The sequence below is a fragment of the Colias croceus genome, chromosome 11 (assembly GCF_905220415.1).
Source record: "Colias croceus chromosome 11, ilColCroc2.1".
NCBI lineage: Eukaryota > Metazoa > Arthropoda > Insecta > Lepidoptera > Pieridae > Colias > Colias croceus.
In genome coordinates this window covers 6,498,712-6,526,451 of record NC_059547.1, presented here as the reverse complement: position 1 = coordinate 6,526,451, position 27,740 = coordinate 6,498,712, and the positions used below count along the sequence as shown (strand labels likewise).

The 27,740-nt window shown below is 31.4% G+C and overlaps 1 protein-coding gene across 1 annotated transcript; it reads left to right on the top strand.

Annotated features, from left to right (window-relative positions):
* The first annotated feature begins 188 nt into the window (after positions 1-188).
* Positions 189-19,849, top strand: LOC123695731 (chaoptin-like). Its single transcript, XM_045641640.1, has 6 exons — positions 189-386; positions 13,846-14,022; positions 15,219-15,363; positions 15,441-15,551; positions 15,639-18,631; positions 19,030-19,849. The coding sequence occupies exons 2-6, from the start codon at positions 13,848-13,850 to the stop codon at positions 19,314-19,316; spliced, it is 3,711 nt and encodes a 1,236-aa protein (XP_045497596.1). The 5' UTR covers positions 189-386; positions 13,846-13,847; the 3' UTR covers positions 19,317-19,849.
* Positions 19,850-27,740: the final 7,891 nt, after the last annotated feature.

Sequence of the window (27,740 nt, the reverse complement as noted above, 5' to 3'; positions counted from 1 at the left end):
TAACACTACTCCGCCCACACATCCATAAGAATGAAGTTATTTCAAAGGGAAATTAATATCTAAAACCAATCTCAAGAAAGAATAACTACGGCATAGTTAAACACGTCTGGCCAGGTAGCTGAGGTGGATGAAAGGCGCGGCGCCCGCCCATAGCGGCACTGCCTTCGGAACTCAGTGTGAATCCGGCTCAGCGTGTAAGCGGACATCTGCGCGCTTTCCCCACTGGCATTCTGCGCCCCACTAAGTTCAAAATGTTCCGATACCTACTAATCGCTCAGACGTACGCGAGTGACGGATGAACTGCGCCAAACAGTTTTCATGCGACTGTAGTTCTTTGGATTTAGTTGAGTTTGTGATTATGTGACGTGATTGTAAATTAACTATTCGTAAGTATTTTTTGTGGACACTAATTATTATCGATTAAATTAGTAATGCTAATTAAGAAAATAATAGAAGTATCTAAGTAATTACGATTGTTAAATTTATAAAGGATAATTGAAGCAAATATTAAATAATATTAATTGTACCGACTCGAAATTCGAGTATAATTTGACTACACTACAATTTTGTCAATTAAATTGTATTCTAATTTGTCAGCGGTTGTTTCAATGACAGAAACTTTGTTGATTGCCGGCAGTACAGACTCATCATTATTTTATCTCGTCCTATTTAGAACATCAATTCATCAAGCCCTAGTTTATTAATAGCCTTTAGAGCCGGCGCTTTCAATAAGATTTGCAATTATGAAAATTACTTTTATATTACATTTCATTTTATTCGAAATCGGCAAGAATACGTATACAAATAAGAAATTTAAATAAATTAAACGTTCTTACGCAATAAAATTATTAAATATTATATTACATTTGAATTATCGTTCAAGATGTCTAGTTTTTAGAAGCTAGATATCAAAGTTAAACAATATATTTTATCATCCAAATACCTACAAATTACAATTATTAATTAATTAAGATAAAATTCATGCATTTATTTCGCACATCGACGATACCCGCCTGTACCGTTTCTTTTATTTTTCATTTTAGGTCTATCAGAGGAAGGTCATATAATAGTGACCTGCCTATTAAATTTATGTTTATTATGTTTTATTCATTAATGTATCTTAATACCTTTCTATTAAAGTAAGATGAGCTGTAATATAATAACCACAATAACATAATTATCCCATGAGAAAACGAGAAATATGTTTCCTTATGTATTATTTCGGTATAATTCAAGACAACGAGTTTTAGAGCTGAACATGAAACGAGATAGTATAAAGGCTATATTATAAAGTTGTAGGGTAAACACGAGAGAACTGCACTGTATGGGCAGTAAGACAGTATACCTCATTGTGTTTGCGATTACGCTTTCATAGACTACAAGCTAGAATACAACGATGCTTGAACCGAGTGTTTAAATAAAACAGGAAACTATTGTTTATTTTTCCTTAAGTCAGCAAAGAGGCTTTTCTTACGGATATAAAATCCTGACGGAAATAAGAAAAAACTATTATCAAATATTTAAATGTATTTCTATTGGTATGTTTTTTTCTCATGGTAATACATTGAAGGAATTTTTTTCTGAAGTAATTTTAGTGGTCATGTTAAACATTTTCGATTAAGTACCTATACTTTTTTGAGAAGAAATAATATTATAGTAATTGTGTTTCAACATCGGACTAGCCTCGGGTTGAATAACAAAAGAGATAAAAGATTGATAAACGTAAGCTGCAAAATTGATTGACTCCAACATGTTTATACTTAATTATGGTATATAAGTAGTAAGGTGACTCTTATTGAGAGAGTTTTACATTTATTAAAATTATCGTTTTTAATATATAATTTTATACTTACTGCATCAGTTCAAATAAAACAGTTATTGCAAGATAGCATTCCTATCGTTGTATTAAAAACTTAGAAAACGCTGATTTCACAATGTTCGAACGGCGTGGAAAAAATAGATTATTGTAGCAAAGTTCTGCGGAAAAAATTTTTTATTCGTGTTACAGTATTTAATCTACAACAAAGCGTAAAGAAGCCATGTTTATATATAAATAAAAAGAATACCACTAGTCTAAAACGATTCGTAGTCCATTAGTCAATTCAAACGACGGGTGTCATTGGATAACCGTGGGAACTCCCCGCTGGAACGCCTGCCGAATTCCTGATAGTGAACTCGGCTAAATGTTACTTTTGTTGGAAAAAAGTTTAACTCGTTTGACATACTTAAACCTTTGTACTCTGTAGTGAGAACCGCTTTATGCCGTCTATTGGCTTTTAGCGTTGCGAATTTGGATATATTGATTCTCATTCCTTTTGTATTTCGCCTACAGCTTACGCCGCAATTTTTGAATAAAATAAAAATCAAAAATCATAAATATCGTATTAAATATTTATGCTATATAAAATATTTGATCCAGATTCTCTGTTTGCAATTGTCAGGTCTTAAAAATGCCAATATTGCTAGCTTTCTTGCAATCTATAATTAATTAATATCAGAAATTTTAGTAGACATTATCTTTTATATAGTTAGTACATTATATTCAAAGAAAGATAGTAACAAATAGGCAATTGGTTTCAATATCGATGGAACGTATAACACCTTCTGTCTATCACGTCTAGAACCTTCAATTTTTATTTCATAATAAGTTCTTTACGTATTTTTTGTATACGAATACAGTATACATGATTGAACTTGGCAAAGGTCTTCATTAAAAGGCATGATTGATCAAAATATCAAAAGCTTTTATGTTAGTTTCACGAAAACATTTTTTGTATAAATGTTTTGTGACTATTACCCATTTCGTTATAACAGAAGAAATTTCTAAATATAGAATGAACATATATGTACCTATGTATTACTCTTTTTCTTCCTAATTGTTAGGTTATTAACTTATTATACACTTTATTTGTAAAAGTTGGTTAAAATTCGCGATCCATTCATTCTAAGAAAGGATGTAAAAGACAAACTTCCATGTTAACTTTCATCCCACACAGGGAAAGAATTTCTTAAAATCTCGGGAAATTTTTTGACTCAACAAATTTGTTTATACTTATATATTTCTCGGAGTCTTATTAATATAAGCCTAGATTAAATAAATATTATTTTTGCTATAATAAGTATTATTTATTCATTTGGAATAAGTACTGAATGTGAACATAATAGATCACTGCTATGTGATAAGGCCGCCAAATACTTTAAACTGTTTCTTGCTTTATTATTGTATTAGTACCTAAGACCATTTAGTTGTATTAAAGAGTAAATAAATAAATAATATATGCAAACAATTTCCATTAACCGAAAGTTTGTTTTCATGTACACTGTATTGCCATAAGGCAAACATCAATTCGTAGAAGTGACTTGGGATATTGAAATACATTGTGATTCTGGGAATATAATAGCGGGTAATAATAGTGTATAATGTTACATTAGACCATTAATATAATTGTAATAATTGCCTAAACATAATGAGGAGTAGAATATCAGAATATGTAATTGCTCAGACGATTATAATTCAGTAATAATTCAAAAGCATTTGATTAATCGATCTATAAAACGAAACAATATTTATATTTCGATAAAGGGTCAATGTAAACAAATTTTATGTAATTTTTTTTAATATATTATGTATTTTATAATAGTAGGTAGTGGTACTTCTAGTAGTTCTCTCTACCTCTTTATTTTCAAATGTACAAATAAATGTGTATAGGTGTTTAAAACTGTAAATAGCCACAAATATATTCGCACAAAAAGAATTAAAGCAATATTCATATCTAAATGGGCGGATTTGTGTGTCAATACAGCGTGGGTAGAATACGCAACGAGTTTCATAAATATTGCTTTGGTGTTCGTAGAAATTGTTTATTTGCGGGGCAAATTAGATAAAAATATTCCATTGTAAATAAATAGAGCAGCTAATCAATAATATTTGGGGATGGTATTTATCAAACAAGTATAAGATGGATTCCTTAAATAGACTATTATTTCTACATAATTGCGATCAGGATAAAGATAAAAACCGTATAATTAGTAGTATGAAAACTCTATAAAAACTGCATCTCATACGTCTCGTGTTTTCGTTGATAATTTGCAGAAATAGAAACTAAAGCAATAATTTCACATGTTCATGGAATATTACCACCAAGAAAATCCTTTTAGTCTGTCATATATCCATTGTAGAAAAAATATTAAAATTATAGATTTGTTAACGCCCTGCACCGATATTTCGTTTCATTTTAATATAAAGAGATATACAACTCAGTAGTTAATAGGAAGCATTGGGAACATAAATTTATTTCATTTACTCATGTACTATCTTACCAAGCTGCGTTTATATGATACAGCTATCGGGGTTAATAAATTTCATTTTTATAGTCGACTCATTCATCATGCCACTGTCGAATGAAACGATCGTGCTTAAAACCATGAAAATGTCATCAATAAAAAATAAAACGCTTCCGAGTGGATAAAAGGTTATACACAGATTTTCATCAGCAAACTTTTAAATAGATTTCCAAAAAGAAGTCATTAATAGTTATTAGATTTCTTATCGTCCGCTACAACTGCTGTGATTATTGTGAACATTTTTATGCGAATTCTTTCAATGCTAGTTCATTTTCTGCTGTCGTCTTATTAGAGAATTGAGATATTCATTTTTATACAGCTTGTTGGCTGTTTTAAGTTGTATTTCTGTAAGATATGTATAATTTGTGTGAAGTTGAACAAGGAGGAATTGCATTTTTTGCTATTTAATATTACAAATACTACCATTTATGTTTAAAATATTCATTTTACGGTACTTTTATAACGAGCTATCGCACATCACAACACAGCAATATAAACATGGCCGCCCCGATATACGTGAAATGTCATTTTGCACGTCCAGAATACAAAGTGATATCATAGAGTATTGCAAAGTGATCGCAAACGTTATTTTTTCTTTCGTTTTGTATGATTTTTACAAAAGGGCTTTTCTTTAAAGTTGGCATGTACATATAGGTTGTTGATCTCTCCGTCATAACTTCCGACACAGCTACGAAAAATGCTTAAGTATAATTTTTGAAGCAGACAAAAAATTAAGTCATTTCAATTAGGGAGCAATTGAGTGATATTAGCATAAATATTCCATAAGTCACTAAAAGCATTAAATACATTACAAACGGAATCGTTGAAATATGGATGAATAAAATATGATTAAAAGTAGTAGGTACCTGTATCAAATGAACATTGAACGTAGTGTACTTAAATAAAGAGAGTAAAATTATTGTTGCTTTATCATTTAAAAAATCAATGAAAGCAATACATACTTTATGAGTCACATAATTCAAAGTCTTTATTGTTTTATTGAGGTGAATGACAAAATGGAATAAATCATGACACTTGAAACTATTCTATCGGTGCACATATAACTTACAAAATAGTAGGATAATTGCTGTCTAAATATTTATATATTTCAATTACATAGTTACTAATCAATTTATAAATAAAATTAATAATTTACATTTGCACAACTTTATCTAAGCTACCTCTCTCTACCTCTGCAATTTGGATTTATTAAATTTTCAAATCGTCAAGTAATTCCACAAAGAGTAGTTAATTCAATATAATCAGCTAAGTACATCGTGTTAACATAAATTCAAAGTCCTAATTAGTTTAATTTCGTGGTCTTTTGCGCTTTGTTTAAGAACATTATTTGATGAGACAAACCACGTTTATACTCTAGTATAATGACAAAATGCGAGGTGAATTTATAATTGCTCCATCTTTTACCTCGTAATATTAGAATCCCAGTGCGATACCATTACGTTTTAGATATCTTAAAATAATTTCTCGGTTTTTCGTTATAAGCACTTCGTTTACGGCCGCTTTCATCTTTTAATTTCTTTCTTCACTTTGTTTATTCTCCATCCTTTCCATTTTGCGGCCTTTTGAGGTCAACGCTATAATAAATGCTGAATATGTAATATCTGTGGTAACTTTCCGAGAAACAAGCTTTGAAACATCACAAGAATATTTTAGTGCAGGCATATTAAATGTTATATGATAAAATTATTTTCAAAAACATCGATTTGTCTCTAGGCACATGAGTAAGTCTTTTGTCCAGTCATTACATAGGTAATATTAATCTTGCCAAGCAAAAATATCCTAACGAGAACGGTTCAACCGCACACATAAATGTAACGTTGGATTATGGCACAAACTTTTGTAGGGAAACCAACAAAATATTATGCCATTTCGTGCCCCCTTGGATGGATCCTTACCGAAGTGAAAACGTTTTACAGAAAAATATTGTAAATTAAATGAGGTAAGTATTCCTTATTATAAAATTAGCTTAGAAATAGATGGAAATTTATTAAAACTAGCCCATCGTAAGGGGTGAATTATTAAATTTACCCTAAATTAACATGTAGGTATGTCAATCAATACGTTATTAAATCTCCTATTACTCAAGAATATAAGAACTAGAGATACTCGGAAACAATATTCTAATTTCCCAGAAAACTTCTTATAAATACGAGAAAAGAATAACATCTAACAAATTCCAGTAGAAACGCGGTGAAATTAAACACAAGCAAGTTACAGAATACAGAATATACGGACTGTATGCTTTGTAATTAGGAGTAAAAGCTCTTGTTTGTGTATGTGGTTGCAGAGGTACCACGTTTCGACATTGGTTAAGAAATTCACCTAAATTAAAAACACGATGCCGTATAACTGGACAGAGTGAATTTGAATACAACAACGTATTCAGGTTTTGTTTAAAATAAAATGAATGTTGTTGTACAATATGTATTCTAATAGTATCTTTCCTTAATTACTTCGTTGTATGTTTCTGTTTTTGTTATAATTTAATAAAAAAAAATGTTTATGGCCTTTCAAGAATGCTAACATGTTGGAGCGATTCATTATTTGAAAAAACCTTTTTGTGTAGAACGAGGGGTAAAGAAGCAGACGTGTTATTTCATGTTGAACAGTTTGCATTGTCCGAAAGTCCCTCGTATTGTCAAACTGAGAAGAAGATATGAGAATGTGTACCTTACCTACTTATACATTACTCATTTACGTGTAAACGCACACGCACACGAGCTCTTAAAAATATACATTTCCGTGTCGCTGTCGAAAATAAATTATGTTGGGATATTGGACAACAGATATGTTCTTCGATATATTATAAGTTTTGATAAAATGAGTATAAAAGGTAGGTACCTACTTATAAATCTATATAATAGAACAATATTATGAATTGTACTTTTAATTAGCTATAGGTACAGGGTTCTTATATTTGTCAACATACCAATATCAACTTCCCCGCTTGTTCTTTTCAAATTTATTTTAGGTACACATGGCACTTGATTTTTATAATAGGTAATACTAAACATACCGAAACGTGCCTAAACTTTGTTATCATCCATTATAATGTTAACACAAATGTGAACAATTTATTCCAATTCTAATCAAAATTATTATACGTCACCATTGTAATAAATCAAATATTGTTTGTATATTACGACATATTTCAAAGTCGTTTAAATAATAGCTCTTCAAAATTACTTTGTTATAAAGAACATTAGTGGTAATATATTATTCATGAATAGCGCCAAGAATTTTAAATTACCGGGTAATTTGCGTTTAAGTATCCGCCAAAGTAGTGAACGTAGATGAAACTAGGAACTCTCAAAAGTTTCACCAATACGGAATTTATAAAAGCAGCTTCTGTAGTGTATAATATTGCGACATTTCATAAATTTTACATTTTCTCTGTAAGTTCATAAGCTACATTGGAATGCTTTGATTACTGCTTTGGTGGTAAATATAATGTTAAAAGATGACTCAAGAGACTGATGAATTTAATAACTCAGCCCCCGGAATCACAGACACAATAGAAAATCTATTGTGTCGTGGTCCGATCGGGCCACACCTTCGCCCGTCGGAGTAGGGAGCGTGAGGTTTTTTCGTTACGGAATTTCTCGATTCGGTCCCCGCGCTCAAGGCCAGCGATAGAAGCTATGCAATAGCTTAAAAACTTCACTCTAGATTTAATTGCGCTACTTTCTAAGTTAGACTTGAAAGAAAACTTAGACAAATATACCTGCATACATTTAACACGACAAAACCTACACAATACCTTTATAAATTTATAAGCCTAATTTATAGCCTTTTTTATTTATTCTAAAACCAACCTCACACTTGATTTTATGTATTAAATTTATAACTACCTTTTTTGAAGATAATCAAAGTTTTCTTTTTGTAAATGTGTTCAAGGCTATAGAGACGTGTGTAGATAGTTAAAAACTAATTTATATTAGGTATCACCACAGACATACATTATAATATGTCTGTGGGTATCACGTATCGATTCTTGGATTGCTTGAAAAAAATTGACGACCTTGTAACTTATAAGCGACCGTTATTTGGATTAGTTAATGTAATTTTATAGATATTTTATACAGCAAAGTACATTCATTATTTCAAAATATAAACTAGATAATAATCCAGCTTTCCTAGTTACAAATGCTTTCTTTATTGTATTCTTTGTAGGAACTAACCAATCAGCAAACCAGTTAAGCAAATTGAATCTTGCTTTTCCATGTAGTAACGCTATTTGGCTACAGTTCAGATTATATTTCAATATAATGAGATTTTATCGGCGCTGAACTTCAGTTAAAAAGGCAAGGAAATGAGGAAAAATATGCAAAATGTTGTATCATTATTCCTAAATTACAAGGAGATTTTGTGTTCCTATAGAAACTGTGTACAATTATAACTTTAGTAGATTAAAGAGTAATTGAAAATTCAAAAAAGATTAATTATATTCATTATTTTGTTTACCAATATACCAAAATATAATAACTTTGTTATGATATAAAACATGTTATCATTCAATTATTCTTTAATTAACTCTTATAATCACGCTGCCAATAATATATTAACACTGAAAAGAAGAAGTCTATTAATAGACATTATACCTTCACAATAATATTGTATCATTTTCTGAATCATGTCCAATAATTAAATGAACCTAAAAATTATTTAAAAAATGTAATAAGCAAATCAATTCTCATTCGTCCGTGTTGTACTCTCTCTACATGTAATTGTAGTTATCACAGGCTCTTTTAAATAAAGTTCTTCGACGCTAAAATTTACATAAGTTGATAAGTATATTCTAATTCCTATTAAAAATCTGTAACAACATATTCCGTAGTACAAAGACACTTGCACACACAAGCACGCTTGCTTACATTCGTGGGACAATATAAATACCTTCATTGAAAGCAAAACATCATGAAAACTGTATTCAAATTACAATAGAACACAATCGTGCGTTTAAAATAGTTTCTAACAAAACAGAGCTACGCTAATAATGGCAGTTAGAAATCAACTCGCAGCAAACTAAGCAGAATCGAAACTTTTCCGTTTATCCAACAACATTCTCAGATCACATCTCATTATAAACTTCCACGTCGACTACATTACTGCTGACTCGATAAATGTTCCCATTTAGTCATTTTGCGAGACAATTTTTACATAATATATTGCTATATAACAAAATTGATAAGGCATATAAGCGATATTATTTTCGATTTAAATTTAATATTATAAAGTACATCCTTGATTTAAGTAACTAGGTATAACTAAAGATTCTCGGACAAGACGAAAATAGTTTCTCTTTGTTTCACTGTTTGTATGCTTCAAGAGTAAAACTTTGTTTTAATAGTCTCTCCTGGGATTTGACCCAAAACGAACGCTAAAACACTTCCCACTAGACCAATGAGGCGATCATTTACGCTTTCATGATATTTATCTTCATTTTTCAATGATAATAAAACAAATAAATACGAGAACAAAATAGAGCATTGCGAGATTAACTACCACCAAACCACATTTATTCAACAATAAGCAGCTTTTATAAATGTTAAATCTATGATATTATTAAGCTATTGCATAGCTTCTATCGTGGGCCTTGAGCGCGGGGACCGAATCGAGAAATTCCGTAACGAATAAACCTCACGCTCCCCGCTCCGACGGGCGGAGGTGTGGCTTGAAGGTATAGCATGCAACAGCTTTACCACGGCAGTCCCCGAGTGCCACACGTCGTTTTTTATAGATTTAATTATATTTAATAAGTTTATTTCAGTCGATTCGCAAATAAAAACATAAAATTGTTTTTTTTTTACTTTTTTAGAAAAATATTTGTAATAATTTCACTCTATTTATTTTGTAGAGAACTTTATATCCTTTGACTTGTTATATGAAAGATCTTAATGTTTATTTTCTTGTCAATAAAATAAAAGCAAAGTCAAAAATATCAAAAGGCTCCATGTTTCATGTCTTCATACTCAGTGTAATTCACGGTATTGCATTGGTATCTACACACCTAATAGCTACACAGTACACACATTTGATCTTAATTTGTTCATATTTTTGTACATTAATCTTGTAAAGTTAACCATATGAAATAACCCTTATACGTAAATCATATAAATCTCTATAAAACACCATCAGAGTAAATTCGCAAAATCATTTGCAAACTTATTTGCATAAGAAAAGCAATGCACAAAATATGTAGTCTTTGAATCGTGCTGCGGTGCAGGCGTTCCAGCCAACTTCTGGCACAGCGCCAGATTTTATTTCCTTTGCTACCTTGTGACAGCGTGAAAATAATTCAATAGACTATAAACAATTTTTGATGATACTCGACGTTTAAACTTACATATAAAAGGTTATTAAGCTCAGCAAATCATTGTTTATATTTAAATTTTCAGCCCCAAAACACAATAAATTTAAATTATATTAATGTGTTAAGTTGTGATAAGATTAAATTTTAATAATTTTTATATCAGAACAGAAAGAGGCGTTTAATTTGTTTTACATTTTTAAGTGCTAGTTGGAGTTAAAAGCTGGCTTTTATTGGATAAACGTTTATTTGCATGTGACACGTGGGGAATTATTAAACAGTTTCGTTAACAGTCATCTGACGTAAAGTATGGCGAAATAGAATTAAAAACCCTGATCACGTAATAAAAATAACACATTCGCACTGAAGCTTCGGAATTTATTAATTTAAAATGTAACACATTTTGATTGCATGAAACGTTGTTAGCTGGGTTATATATTTTCGGTTCCGTAGTTTATAAATTAAATTAATTGATGCCTTTGATTCACAAAGAGCTAGACGGGTTTGACAAACGTATGGGAAATATGCGTGTGATCTTGTGAATAGAGTAGTAATGAGCGATGACATGGTTACAAATTACAATATTAAATATCAGAAAGTTTTCCTGTTGGCAGTACCTACTTATAAAGTTTGATGGATATGAGTACAGAATTATTCTTAGGTCCAGACGTATAAGATAACGAATATAAAGGAGAAGGATTCTATGTAGAATTTAAATACGAGAAAGGCATCGAAGTTTTTCTGCATATGCAATGAATTGAATCGTGCTTTCAATTGATTCGTGCTTTTCCGCTCCATTAGGTTCTAGTGCTAAGAGCTTGGTGTTCTTCGAATATTTTAAGTAGATCGGATTTCTATATAACGTTAAATGATGAAACAAAGATAATGAAAAAATATATATTTGTATCATAATATATTTTCTGAACCGTAGAACCAAATAATCAAGAATTCAACCTCTAGCGTTTATTCAATCGCTATTGAAATAAAACGCCGTAATTATTATACTTAGAACTGGGGACAATAACTTTCATGGCAAGGACAATAAGGATGGATAAAAAATAAATTCAATACACCCTTGTATTGAAAACTTCGGTAATAAATATGTAGTATCCTCCTCGATGCGAAACTCCAAAATCACCCTCTTGCTCTTTCTAACATCTGCTTGTTATCTAATATCTGCTTGACATATGCTTAGGTGTTCTTTCTTTTCTTCTTAGGTTTTCTTTTTTTCTTTTTTTTAAGAGAAAAATCTTATTACAGTCTGACCTTTTTTATATCATATACCATTTCTTGTATGCCTTTCTGAATTTTTATAGTTTTGATAAAAGTAGGTAAAATATAGGAAATTAATATTTTATAATATATGTGAAACCAAGAGCTCATGAAGTAAGCTGCTGTTATAAATCGAATGTAAACAGAAAATAATGAACTTCCTTATCAGAGAACTATTAACTATTGACATTATTTAGGGAAATAGCCTCGACTCTGCGCACCATAGTAGACATTTTTTATAAGTTTTTCAATTTTATTTTAATTATTAACATAGACAAATCCAACAAAACAATATTAATCATTAAAATCCTTTCAGCAGTTCTTGAGTGGTGTAATACGGCTTTTTTCTATATTATGTAGGTATAGATTATATTATTTATTTCTAGCGTACCTACAACAGATCTTTTTTCAGTTCATATTATATGACGTACCAATGTAATATTTTCACATTTGAAGGCAAAGCCAATAAAATGCGGACCCGGTCGTAATAATGAGAAACGAGAAATTCTGTGTTGGCAATTAATTTTGATTTAATTTCAAACGTTGAAGCTTTTTTAAAGCAATACACATGTGCATACGCTGTTCTGAAAATACAGTCCCAAATGCTAAAGAGTTATGTAAGTTGTTAATATAAAATATTCAGGTGTTTGATTTGCGAATGCACAACAGCATTTAGCCATGTTTTGTGCAAATATACACCGCTTCTACGAGCTGGTCCGTACATGTAAAATGCAGTTTATATTTGTGTGTATGCACGAATACGTGCATATTAAATCGCACGTACATTACACATTGTATTTTATCAAAGAGTGATTAACGTCAGGAAACAGCGCACGTATATCTTTTATTATTTGAATAATGAAATACTGAAAAAGAATATTAGCCGTCGCTCCTAAAAAGCATTTTAAGACCAAGTCCCAGAGTTATTAAACTGTAGGTGTTAGGAACTCAAAGAAATTTGTTTCGCTACGAAAAATGCAAACAGGTCACGGACACTTCAACTTGTTAATCTTAGCTGTGCCCTGGTTAACTAAAACCTTTACTTAAATTCATTTCGGTTTTTAAGCTAAAGAAACTTAGGAAATTTGAGCTTTTAAAGATTTCAAATAAGAGCTCTTTAATTAATAGTAAATACAGACTCATAACTCAGGCCCTGGAATCACAGGCACAATAGAAAATCTATTGTGTCGTGGACCGATCGGGCCGCTCGGGGCTCAATGGGTTAATGGTTCGGAACTGATAAAGGATTTACGTGTCCGTTTATTTACGGTCTCCTGAAAAATGTAAATGGACGTTATTTGAAAAGAGACTAAATCCGAACTCAATAATTAAATTAATTGTCTCTAAATGAAAAAGCGACAGTTCTACTCTAATGTGGCTTTGGAAGTACTCTAAAACCTCAAACCAAAGCTACGTTCATATAAATTTAACAAAAATTGCTATATTTGCTCTTGATTACATATTGTCCTCGCTTTTTAAATAGCTTTAGCAGAAGAGCTAACGACGAAGAGAATCAAATCAAAGCAAAACAGTAAACTTTAGCATAAAAGCCAAAACAACATTAATTTACAAATCCGGGAAACTTTTATGAGCATTTGCTACATTTGCTTTTCATATTAACTCCAATTTTAATTTAAATGACTATTTTTAATATTCTGTTATTATTGACTGTAACGTAAAAACAAACAAATAAATCTTAACATGTATTAAGTATTTGTATTGTTTCACAGTTCAGATTGCCAATCCTTTCTCATCGATCAATTAAGTATTATTAAGTTCAATTATTATACTCGATATTAATCATGAATCTACTATCTTGGATTAGCAACAATCTAATGTTCCTGTAAATGAAAGAAGTAAATAATTTGAATTTGAATTAAACAGTAATCTTCTTCCAGTGATGGTGTTGGGCGATGGATGCGGGCGGCGAGCGCTGCAGGTCGCGGCGCTGGCTGCGTGCGTGCTGGTTGGTGCGCTGGCACCGGAGCGGCTGGAGCCCTGCGCCGGCAGCCCCTTATGTTCCTGCCGGTTCGCGCATATGTCCTGCACCGCGGTACCCTTGCATAGGTTTCCAGGTAAGAATGAATGCTTTGAAGATCAAAATGTCGATGGCAATGTAAATGTTACAGTCATCTGGTTGAATTTGCTATTTGATTAAATGACTAGCGCGTTCATTGAATGAAATTGAAAATTATATAGTATGCCAATGCCTATTATAAAAAACAGTGCCCGTAGCATAAATATAAAGCGGATAAAAATTTGAATAGCGGTGTTTTTAATCTGGTTACATTTGTAGTTAAGGACATGCTCATCAAACCAAATTAAACGCATATAGTTAAATGTAAAAATTAATCAAAATGTCTATAAAAGTATACAAATGCGGGTAGTTATATGATCTCAAATGAAGAAATTGTACTTTTTATAGATTATATGATGATGTAACTTGAATAAATGGCGAAAATGATTCTTAATGTAGGCCTCATCGGATGGAACAAAAAATAGAGACGCGTTGATCCTTCTTTTTGTACACATTAGTTTCCAAGTGTTGGATATGTCACACTTTTTCTTCTAAATATTACGTTCCAGATAACTGTTATATTAGTAAAGAAAAAATAATATTACGTTTATTTATATATTCATGTTAAAGATTTTTCTTTATTTTCCATAATATTCATGTATTATTTTTAAATCCAACTTTTTGTAAATAAAAAGTTCATGTGTGTAACTAAAATGAAAATGCCTGTGTTTCTATTAAACAGGCAATAAACTTTGTGTTTGATGACCTAGGCTTTATAGCAGAGAGGCTTCCCTAAGTAGCGATAAAGAACTAGCCTTCCGTTTACAAAATACTACTGACATTAATTTCGATGCTTCGCTCGAAGAAAACATTAATTCTACTTTAAATTACTGTTATTTCTTGCTATTTCTTTAATGTTCGCACAGAGTAAAATAGATTTTTATAACATTGCATTTGTACATCTCATTTTAATTTTACAGGTGATTTAAAACCTTTTAACGAAATGTAATGCTTTATTCATTTCATATTAATGAAGCAATGGCAGTTGAAAATGTATTAAATGGTCGTGTATTTTAATGAAATAATAAAACAACTGCCGATAATATTGCTTTAAATATTTGTAACTATAAATAACTCTGACTTTATCCGAACGTTAAAAGCAATTTGTTGTACTCTGAAATTGAACTGAATTCTCTTATATAGTATGATGAAGCTGAATAATTAAATATGTCTAAATTAATGTGTTTTTTTCAGACTGGCCACGAATAGAACTTCAGCATCTGGATATAAGTATGTCCAATTTAGAAATTATATCGGAGAGTGCACTGGACGGGTTACACTTACAAACATTAGTTTTAGTAGCAAATAAATTACATTACATCGAAGCACACGCGCTTAGGTAATAACTTTTCTATGAAGAAATATTTTCGTAATTAGTTCACATGAACCGAATGTCATTTTATTAATTTGTTTCAGTTCTATGGCAAGTTCCTTGGCCTCTTTAGATCTGAGTTACAACGAATTTACAGAAATACCAGAAGAAGGCCTAAAAGATTTAAGAGTATTAAATTGGTTAAATTTACAAAAGTAAGTTGACTTCTTTTCTAGAAATACAATATGAGTAAATTAATCATACAGGAAAAAGCATTTTTTAACAAAAATTAAAATTTTCAGTAATTTCATCGCTCGCGTCGGACCAGAAATAAGGTGGCATTATTTGGAAGATACGCTGACTAGTTTGTCATTGAGCAACAATCAAATTTCACAGCTAAAATCGCAAGCACTTACTGCTTTAAGCCATCTCCTTCAGCTAGACTTGGAAGGCAATTATCTTCGAAGCATCAGCCACGATTCCTTTCCCCCATCCCTGACAGCCCTAAAGTTATCAAATAACTTTATTCACGAGCTCTCCTGTGATTTAATATTCAATCTTCCAAGATTACAAATGTTACATATACGTCATAACTTAATCTCCTTTGATGCGAACTTCACATGCGCGCATAACAAAACAAAAAAAATAGAAAAATTAGATTTGAGTAACAACAAATTAAATGGTTCCATAGAAATGCTGTTATTTCAAGAGGTACAGATTAGACAGATAATATTAGACCTTAATGAGTTAACGATGTTACCGAAATCATTATTTACAAATAATCGAATCGAACGGCTATCGATATCGTACAACAAACTAAATTCAATTTCACGGGATATATTTATTGCTTTGAAAAACTCACTGGAACATTTAGAAATAGAACACAACAAATTGTCGTACTTGCCGGACAGTCTCGTGCAGGTCTTGCGACTGCGACATTTATCTTTGGCTTACAATGAGCTAGAAGAGTCGCCCCCGCTCCCCAGTCGTATTCAGACGCTCTCGCTCGCTGGAAACTTTTTAACTTCCATTCCTTCCACGCTCCAAGCACTTGAGCCGGGCTCCATTCGTTATCTTGACCTTAGCTACAATAGAATATCTAATTTGCTACCCTATGAGTTCCGAGATTGGTCGACTTCACTTGGGACTATAAACTTGAAAGGTAACAGAATTTCTCAAATTATTAATAACGTGTTTCCTGTAAACATGCCCGTCAGAGAAATCAATTTAAGTTTTAACGATCTCTATTATGTACATCCTCAGTCGTTCTCTAATTTAACGGGCGCTTTGCATGTCTTAGAATCGTCTTCGACGCTTTTTAGTGGCTATTTTCCAATAGAAATAGACGATGGCTTTGAAAATCTGAGTTGGCTTTCGTTTGACAATAACGATTTTCATATCCTGAAAATGACCGAGCTTGCCACTTTTCCGTATCTTAAATATTTAAATTTAGATTATAATAGAATTGTGGAAATAGTTGTCGACGAACATTATAGTAATGTATCTTTATCACTGAGTAATTTAAGATTGTCCTATAACTTTATAAGCTCTATAGAATCAAATACTTTTAGTCGTATTCCAGAGTTATCTAACCTTGATTTGTCTTTCAATCGAATAAATAGTATAAAGAAGCACACATTTGCAAACTTGCAAAATTTGAGATACTTATCTCTTGCCGGGAATATAATTGATACCATGGAAACAAAGACGTTTACTAATTTACCGAAATTGGAGGTTTTGGAACTTCAACGTAACAACTTTAGTTACTTGTATCTTAACTCGTTACATAACGTTTCCAGCGAACACGTAACTTTTACCCTAAATGTAAGTAGAAATAATATAAGATTTATAGAAGGAGATGTTCCAATTTCTATCAATATTTTTGATGGCTCTTACAATGATTTTTATGAAGTGCCAACTAATTTTTTTATTGCTGTGGAATTTACTATTAGACATGTTATACTATCTCATAATAAAATAACACATTTAATAAGCGAAGCGTTCGGTCAGTCCGCCTTCTTAGAAATATTAGATTTACATAAAAATAGTATAAGTATAATAAAAAGAAAAACATTTTCCGATCTCGTCTCATTACAAATACTGGATCTATCATTCAATGCCATATCACAGTTATCAGTTGAACAATTTTATAATTTAAGAAAATTACGATATTTAAAAATGGACCATAATAATATTAGGTTATTGCCTAGAGATGTTTTTAAAAATACAATTATAGAACACTTAGATTTAAGTTTTAATGAAATATCATTATTCCCGGTGACGGCCCTCTCACAAATCGGGTTTACTCTCCGACACCTTGACTTTTCCGGGAACCGAATCGAGTATTTGGATGGTAATATATTTCGAAACACGCAATTCTTATCTAGTCTTAGTTTAGGAAGCAATCTGCTCACGGTCCTATCAGATAACACGTTTTCGAGTCTCGGTGGCTTACGTCGTTTAGACCTTAGTTTCAACTCTATAAAGGCAAACTTTAAGGAGCTGTTTCACAACCTTCCCAACTTGAGGCATTTGAATCTTGCAAACATAAGTTTAAAGTCAGTGCCTTATCTACCTTTAACAAACTTAACGAGTCTCAATTTGACTTCTAATTACATTAATAGTTTTAAAGAGACTGATGTTAAACGATTAGTAAACCTTCGTCACTTAGATCTTAGCCACAACAGACTTACCTCTATAGTGCCAAAGATGTGGATTCACTTGAAGAATTTAAATATATTGGATATTTCATATAATCCAGTAGTGAGAATTACGCCAAATAGTTTCAAAGGATTGAATAATTTGTCACATTTAAATCTGAATGGCTTGAAATATTTAGACATAGTTGACCAAGATTCTTTCCGTCCCTTAACATCTTTACGTTCCTTACACCTGCAAACTTGGTCTACGATAAATCATTCTACTTTCCGTCTCGCGAACATTACTTCCTCGCTTCCCTCGCTGTATAAATTAGTAATACATTGGAAAGATAAGACGATGAGTAACCAGCTGCATGGAATTGACACGAGAAAAATACGATACTTAGAAATAAGAGGTTTGAGCTTGGAGAGGATAACTGATGATGCGTTCGAACCGTTTGCAAACAGCCAAGAGATATTTATTAAAATAACAGAAACGTCTCTTTCGAAGTTGCCAGCTGCATTTATGAAGCACCTCAGCCAAATTCCACAACTAGGCATCGACATCAGTTACAATCAAATCACGAGACTTAATCCGGCTATCTTCTACCCGAATTTTACGAGCTGGAGTCACGTAGCGACAAAATTGCTTTCAGGTACGTATATAGCCAACAATCATTGGAACTTTGATAACATTTCCCTGTACAAAATATTAGAATGCTCAACTACTCTAACATAAAATTAAGGTCTATAGCAAAAATATGTAAATTTTTATTAATAATATATAAGTGCAATGAAACTTTCATTTTTAATCTAAAAAAATACGTTTTTAGCAAGTTCATACAATAGAATACAAAGTAACAAACACATTTTTCATTTTACGCAAATATGCAAACTCATATAAAATCTATTCATAATAAACGAGCGAAGTGTATATTACATATAAATAGGAGATCTTTGTAATGAGTTTTAATTCTTAATGGCCCACCGAAATGCTGCCCAGCAAAATTGCGTTTGAATAATACATTATTTATGTACCCTTGTCATTGCGTAGGTGGCTTAATTCTGACTGGAAACCCACTTCGTTGCGAGTGTGGTTTGGCGTGGCTCGGTGCTTGGTTGAGAAGATGGCTTCAAGAGAACGAGGCGGGGGCTGAGCTGCGGAGAGCCGTCAGAAGTGCCACGTGCACGGACCAGGTCGGGAAGCAAGTGCTGCTCCTCCAACTCCGAGCTGATGAGGCTGAATGTCACGCCAGTGCGCTGTCAAGTGACGCCCAACCCAATTATACTAGTTTTATTTACAAAATCACATTTAGTCTTTGGATTTTGGTTCTCAGGTGATAATGCTCATGTTGTTATGTAAAATGTGTAAATAATTGTAAATTTTAATATATTACGCAATTAAAGTAACGATAGATCTCGAGGATATCTCAAGGATATTTATTACCTAGTCAATGAATAAGATCAATTTATAAGCATTGTATAAACGTGTAGATAGTAGAAAATTTTGTACGTTTTACTTAACACGTATCTGTCCAACTTTATTTTGTTAAGGACATGATCTGAATATATTTTATAAAAGAATGTCGAACTGTTTTGTTTCGCTTAATTATACAATTCTCATACCGTATAATCATAAAAATTAAATGCGACCTGGATGTATCCGCAATATTATTTTTCATTGTTTCCATTTCTCTCGAAATATTTTATAGAAAATACAGTGCAGATAAATGTAGGTTACTTGCACACTTTACTGTTATTTTTAAATAAATCATTTTATAGGCCATCAACCTAATTATTAAAGACCATTAAAGCAAAAGTATTATACATTGTAAATCTTGTAAATATGTAAATTAAATATTTTTTCTTAATAACTGTCACTTTTATTTCAACTTCTAATTCCTATTATATACAAAATTTTTAACAATTGGTTCTCTCATTAGAGATTATACTCTATAATTATATTGGCTTATGTAAACAAAATATAGTTCATTCGCTTTATTAATCAAAATTTACATTCGATACAAAACTTAGTAGTTAATTAAAATTGCATTGTTTACAGATATGTCCTCTATGTAAAGCCTTTTTATTAATTTACTCACTAAACACATATTTTGGTGAGTTTATTTCACTTTTGCATAACACAAAAACTTCAGATGTTTCTTTACGTAACTAAATGTATGGAATAATAATATGGGAATTAATACGAAGTGAGGTGTTATAATAATGTATAACGTATAACGTGATAAGAGTAGCAGATAAAAGTTTGAACATAAATTTATCTTTAAATACGACGGAATTTTCAAATATGTTTTTCTAAGTATATAGACAAATTAAAAATCTCAACTCAACTGGTTATGACGGAGCATCGCTCGAGTCGTCTTTGAAGTTTTTAATTACGTATAATTTACCTCAGGTTTTCGTGTTAAATAATCTGCTTAAAGACTTAAACTAATGTGAATTTCGATAGCGACACACCAAGCGAAAGTGATCTGGTTAATATTTAATAACATTTTAGATATAATAACATTCTACACTTATCTAAGGTCGACTAGAATAAACAAAACAATTTCAACAAAATAATCTAATAATTAGATTAGAATTATAATTATTATAGTCACTGTAATAGGATTGTTTTCACGAACATGACGTGTTAAGGCGTGTATAAACTTTCTAGAAAGCTCTAGGCGCATATGCACACTTTTGGGTATCATATTGATTTATTAGCAAGGCTTTTCAATCCGGTTAAAGGTCAGGTATTCCCTTGACAGTCTTGGGGTTCACATCGTGACTATGCATGAGAAGCATTGTCTATAGTCATCTGTCACATTATAGACAGACATAAGTATATTATTTTCCCTTATTTAAAGATCCAGCTAGGGAATTGGTTGGCACGAGTATAACCAATTTGTTTCCTTTTTTATTTATTAAATGTATGGTACAGGTTTTGTTAGCCATTTATCCATACTAATATTATAAATGCGAAAGTAACTCTGTCTGTCTGTCTGTTACTCAATCACGCCTAAACTACTGAACCTATTTGCATGAAATTATAGGAATGGAGATATTTTAATACCCGAGAAATGACATAGACTACCACGGGCGAAGCCGGGGCGGACCACTAGTACTTAATAAATGTAAAGCAACACTCACAGAATAAGATAATATTTATCTCACTATGTATTTGCAAGCAAAGTAGGTTCCTAATATTATGAAGAGACAAATAAAGTTATATTTTATTTTTATATTTGTTTTGACTTCATCATGAGTTTTACTTTAAATCTCATAGATAGAACAAGGCGTAGAAAATCTTATCTACAGTTTAATTCATACAAAGATAGATATAACTAAAATAAAATATAGGTAACAAAATTTTGAATGAATTTCACAGTTTATGTATCAGATACCCATCATACATAAATGAGAACGTAGAACTGAAATCCAAATTTATCTATGCAAGATATATTTATATAGATATATTGATTTACGTATCGTCAATGCATCAATATTGAAAGATATATGGGAATCTGAAGTGAATCGCAAAAGGGTTAAATATACCTATAGACATATAATGGAGAATCAATGTCACAAAAAATACAACACGACGCTGTCAGAAACTACTAAAATATTACTTGTGAAGAAGAGCTATACTTTTTTTATTGACTTGAAATATTTACATAACGCAAAACTTCTTCTCGTATTATCATCAACCACAGAAGCTTTCAAGCGTTTCACTTAATAATCACAAATTAGTCATAACTTTATCTTGCTATAACGAGAATTAGAATAAATGTGATACTGTACTATAACATTGGTTGTAACCGTTCGATTTAAATGGTTTTAATACTTATATTTTTATCTAGATAACATACAAGAAGCAGACAGGCTGTTGCTTAAGTTATTTTTTGACAAAATCTTAATAATAATGCTTACCTATAGGTAAGCCTATATGTTTTTCGTAATACATCACTTATTAGCTACACTTATATAATGCTCGACAATAATCTACGCAATCCATTATTTAAAAATTTTGAATGTCCAATGAGACGGTGACAATGCGGGAATAAATTAAACTGTCATCTAGGGAAAGTTTCATTTCCGTGCCGGTTTATATTGTACTGATTGCAGGCTACTCCGGTTGTTGCTAATGCCCCGGAATTAATTTAATTGGGCCAGTTTTGCTAACTTTTGTTTTTGTTTCGGCTAACGGCAGATCACACTGTTATTTTAACTTTGTTCAACAAATCTGTTAGATGTTTTATCTGACTTGCCGGACGTGGTATTTAACTGGAACAACTTATTTTTAATAATTAAGGTACATGCTTATTTCGATAGACCTGACATTTATAAATTAAATAATAGAATGTTGTTTTGTTTGTATTTTCATTCGATTAATACTGCATTGTTGAATTGTATGAATAATTCCAATATAATAGAGCTATAAGTATAGAAAAAATCTATTCTTATTTCGATCATGTATAGCGTAAAGCGGCATTGAACAAATCAGTATTGAAGAAATAATTAATTCAAAAATACAATAGTAAACAACAAGGTTTGTAAGAAAGCAAATTCATGTTCACGGAATCCTTAATTGAAAAGCCTACAGTTGACGGCACGAGTTAAAGCAGACGATCTGAAATAACAGTGTGAAGTTTTAGTGGCTTGTGGTTAGATGGTAATTGTTGTAGAATCGATTGTAAATAACAGCAACATTTATCATTTTTATGAAGCAATTTAAGTTATAGTTACGTGATTAATGATGATTTTTTACACGGTCGTAAGAGATGCCATGGACAGAGACCGGTGGAGGCAAATCATCCGCTCCAGATGCAACCCTGATGCTGACCACGATCCTCAGACATGAGGGACCGACAAGAGAGAGAGAGAGATGAATGATAGTATAATTTCATGGTTATGCAATAGTTTATAGCACTAATGAGTTTCCTATCTTAAACTCCTTATAAAGTAAATTTTACTATTCCTTATATTATAATTTTATTGATTGTTTTGTAGATAGTATTGTTGTTTACCTTCTCATTTCTTATGCTGATCAATTGCAAGTTATTTTTCAGTAAAAATCAACTATTCTGAAAATACGTAAATTACGTAGAATTGTGGATTTGAAAAAGAATACTGCAAAAATGTACTGCAAATAATACATATTGCCTAACTTAATCCATTGTCACAAATAGATCATATTTTATAGTGCTACAGTTTTTATGGAGCATGATATGGTTAACTTCCTTTTTCCATTTCCATAACTACAATTTATATATCGTCAACAACGTTTATACTTCCCCCCGAGTAATAAATAAAATATCATTGTTCCGATCGTTTAATTTGCATACATTATGCAGCAATACCTAATACCAGAGGACCACAAATGCTATTTATCATAGTTGTATTATGATATCAGATAATGCCATATTTCCATAACGAAAATCGTAACATGAATGCTTTTTGTGCGACCCACTGTTTCCGATTTTGCGCATAATTGCAACGAATTTCATCATAATTGTTTCAAAAGACAATAAGTCGACAATTCCTTTTGTTTTATAGATAAAACTGAATTCAGAAGTAGATAAATTTAAAACAACCCGTATTATTGTTGCAATGTACCATAAAACAATGGAATCCTTAACTGATTTATCTGATTATGAAAAAGACAACTTACATTTAATTATAAAGATAGGGGAATATTATAAAGATATATAATCCTCTGAGGTCATTTTGTCTTTATTAATTAACCCGTTTCAAAGCTAGACTGGGGCTTTTCCTTAAATAATAAATTTACTATTTGGAATGTAAGCGAAGATATCATTTAATTTTAATGTACTTAAAAGTCAAAGTTATAGATGATAATATTTTTATTTTTTATTCTATCACATTACATACAAAAATTAAGTCTTGGTTGACATCTTTATAATATATAATATATTACTCCTAATAAATATAAGATTACTACCTAGCAAGACGTTCTCTAAATAGTAGATAAGAAATTTGAAACTTTTGTTCTGTATCGAATACGTATCAAGTATTTGCTACACACATATACACCATAGTTGACTAAGAATTTCATTTAGGTACGTGTATTAATAACTGAACACCTCCAGAACTCCGCTTTGGGGTCAAGGCATAAACACAAATAACGCCCTTATCCGACATATTCCTGTGGTGTATGTCGTATTTAATCGTTGAAAATTACATAATTTTCCATGAACCTTTGTCCTATTTAAACACAATTTAACCTAATTTTCTCGAACCTTCTAAAAATATTATATGGACGAACATGTTGAAGAATATGCAAATGTTTAATTGTAGTTAAATTTTGAATACTGAGATACGTACCATTTGAAAGGGGTTTTCGTTTATATGACAAAAGTTACATACAAACTCTAAGATACCCGAGATATAAGATAGGTTGCTTATTTACCTGTAAATAAACTAAATGCGAACTGACCCGTTTAGAACTACTACAACAATGATCGCTTTATAATAATTAGAAACTAGTAGGCCATAATATATACTCGTACGTTAATAAGAGAGAGCTGGCTATAGGTAGGTAGGTATATAATTAATGTGAAGTTTAACACTAATTGAGTATCATATTAGGACTTAGATATGTGAGTTTTTTTACTTATTATATTTCAGGACTAATAAGGTGATATTATGGTTGAGCAGACAAATTACTACATCACTACATAGTATAAAACAAAGTCGCTTTCTCTGTCCCTATGTCCCTATGTATGCTTAAATTATTAAAACTACGCAACGGGTTCTGATGCGGTTTTTTTAATAGATAGAGTGATTAGAGAGGAAGGTTTTAGTACATAATTTATTAGGTTTTAGACAAAGCGGGCGAAGCCGCGGGCGGTAAGCTAGTATAAAATAAACTACAAAGAAAATCAATATTTTATTATATAGTTTCTGTAGCAAGAGCGGTGTATTATCAACTGCAGTTTCAGATTTATAGCTCACCTTTATAAATATTAATAGGAAACAAAAGGTACTGGAATTGCATAAGAGAGATAAATATGCCATCATGTACACATGGTGTTTATTTGGCGAGCAATAATATACGTAATTAGAAACGGAGAGGCAATGTGTCTTCGGTGACAGCCGCTTACGCGCGACTTCCGCTAAGATTGAATCAAAGCACATTGCTTTAGACATTTTGCGAGTTGATCTACCGACATACCTACCTCGGGGAAACATACGACGTAGTACTCTGCCTGAGGTCTATGGAAAATCAAAGAGGGGAACAGTAATACAGCTCTGAGATAGAATTCTAAAAATTCTGTAGCTTCGCTTTATTAAAAACGATATATTATTTGTAGATAAAATAACTGCATTTGAAAAATTAATTAGCTATATTTAACTATCATTTCAAGTCAAGCTTTTTTTATTTATAAAATCTTTTAAGCAATAAAAGCATTAAAATATTAAATATTATCTCATAAACTCAATATTGTATGTTAGCATCTTAATATAATATTTACAAGCAACATTATTTTCTTTTACAAGGATAAGTTAAATTCCTGGAAATAAAAATAAACATATTATATTTATTTAATTAAGTAATCTGTTAAAGCACTTATTATTTTTAGAGAAAAGAGTTTCACAGCGCGGTTAGATAAAACTAACAGAAAATAGACTTTTATGTCGTAGACTACTGCTACTACATGCTATATTATAACCTGTTGTTTACCCAATATAATATCTGGATGTAAAATTACAATCGAAATAGGAAAGGCTACCCTTTCAACCAATCGCCAGGGTTGCACACAAGCACAGAATACATAATAGTAGCTAAACGCTACAGAACGGACACTCTCCGCCTCCCGCCAAAATTAAACACTTACCTCACCCCGCACGATCAGACATGTTATGGTACCCATTTCCCCGCAAGGACGATACCAACGACGTCTTTAGACGAAACGCAACGAAGATTGACAACATTAATCAAATTGACTTAAAGCAATTTTATTATTTTGGATTTGTGATTATCGTTTTTCGTAGAAAATGGTTAGATATTGTGCTGTTTACGGATGTATTTCATCAGAAAAACGCGAATTTTTTTTACGCTAGTCACAAATGTGCCAACCATAAAGAGTTTACACACACATTTGCAGTCTCTACAGTGTGACTGTCAAAACTATAATTTTGTATGGAGTGTCCGGGGTGTGACACAAGTTTACATTGGAGAATATAAAATAACAATTGTAAAAATAGCTATTGTATACATTTTGTCGTTTATAAACATGAAAAATACCCTTCAAGTCGTTAATCACTCTACAAATAATACGCTAGCGTATAATTAACAAGCGCTAGATTTCTTCGCTCGCTTCCTGAGTTTCATTGCTCCATTCATGAAATATAACAGAGGTGCGATAATTGAATTTATTCGACGCATTAAAAGGAGTTGAAATAAAGCTCGTATGTTTCGCCTTACCCGATTCGCCAAGAGCGTGTCTGCGTCCCGCACGCTTGATACAATTTATGGGCCAAACCAAATTTAACTTAGAAACTGAGACAATTCCGCTGATGTACGGAAGTTCACGTACGATGTGTGACACGAAAGTTACTAGTATCTTAAGCCTTTTATTTGTAACGAATAAAAGCTTTTTGTAATGGGAAACGCAGAAAGACGAGACTGTTTCAAATACCAAATTGAATTGTATAAAATACGTTCGTATTTTGTATGTTACGGATTCATGTTGATACACGACCCTGCTTAAAAGTTTATAAAATAAACTCGTATTTGAACGGATATATTGTTACACAAATGTTGTATACGTAAACGATCATCTCATAAATCTATGCAGAAAGGTGAAACATTCATCGTTTTTCTTAATTCAGCAATTAAGAAAAATGATACCTACACTCTACAGTTGAAAAATGAATATTGCCATTTTATAATCTAACGCAATAAATATTAATTTTTCACTAAATATAAATTATACTTGCAATAAAAAAAATATAAGTTTAAACAGCAAAACTTCCTAACCGCATTGTCAAATATTCAATTGCTACGTTCAATGAAGGCTTACAATTCGACATATATTTTCGGAAGTCCTTTGAAAGTGAATCAAATATTTTCTTTTAGTAAAAACCTTTCAACAGTCGCAGTGGAGGCGCGTGCGGTGACCCGAAAACTTGCTCGCACTTCAAATAGATACAGTTCTCGAATATCAGCGATATTTATCCTTATGCTTATAAAATATTTTATCGGATTATATCATGCTTTTTGATATTTATCTAGTTTTTAAATAAATAAAGAAATTCAGATATTTTTTCCTCTTTTTATAGGCGAATGGAATAACGTAAAGTAGTTGATTAAGTAATAAGGTTATCACACACTTTTTAATAAATTTTAGCATTTGCATTGCAAGTGGCTCAAACGATAAATTAATGTGATAAAAGGTCAAGTAGATCACACATACGGCACAACTTTCAAAATTATTAGACAACTCACCTTGAAATAAAAACTAATTAATATAAACCAATTAATTTCAAATAATGACTAATGAGATGATATAATTACATAATATAACAATTTTGATTGCGAAACGTTGTTAGTAAAACGGACTTTAATTAGTTCACATATTGCATCCATACTAATTAATGCAAATGTCATCTGCATAATGATGTTTAATACAAACAGATAATAACAAAAATTAGAACATTTGAAACGAATTTAACATGCAAATTCGCTAATAATGATACGTGTGTTGAATAATTATAATTAGAGACGAACACTATTAC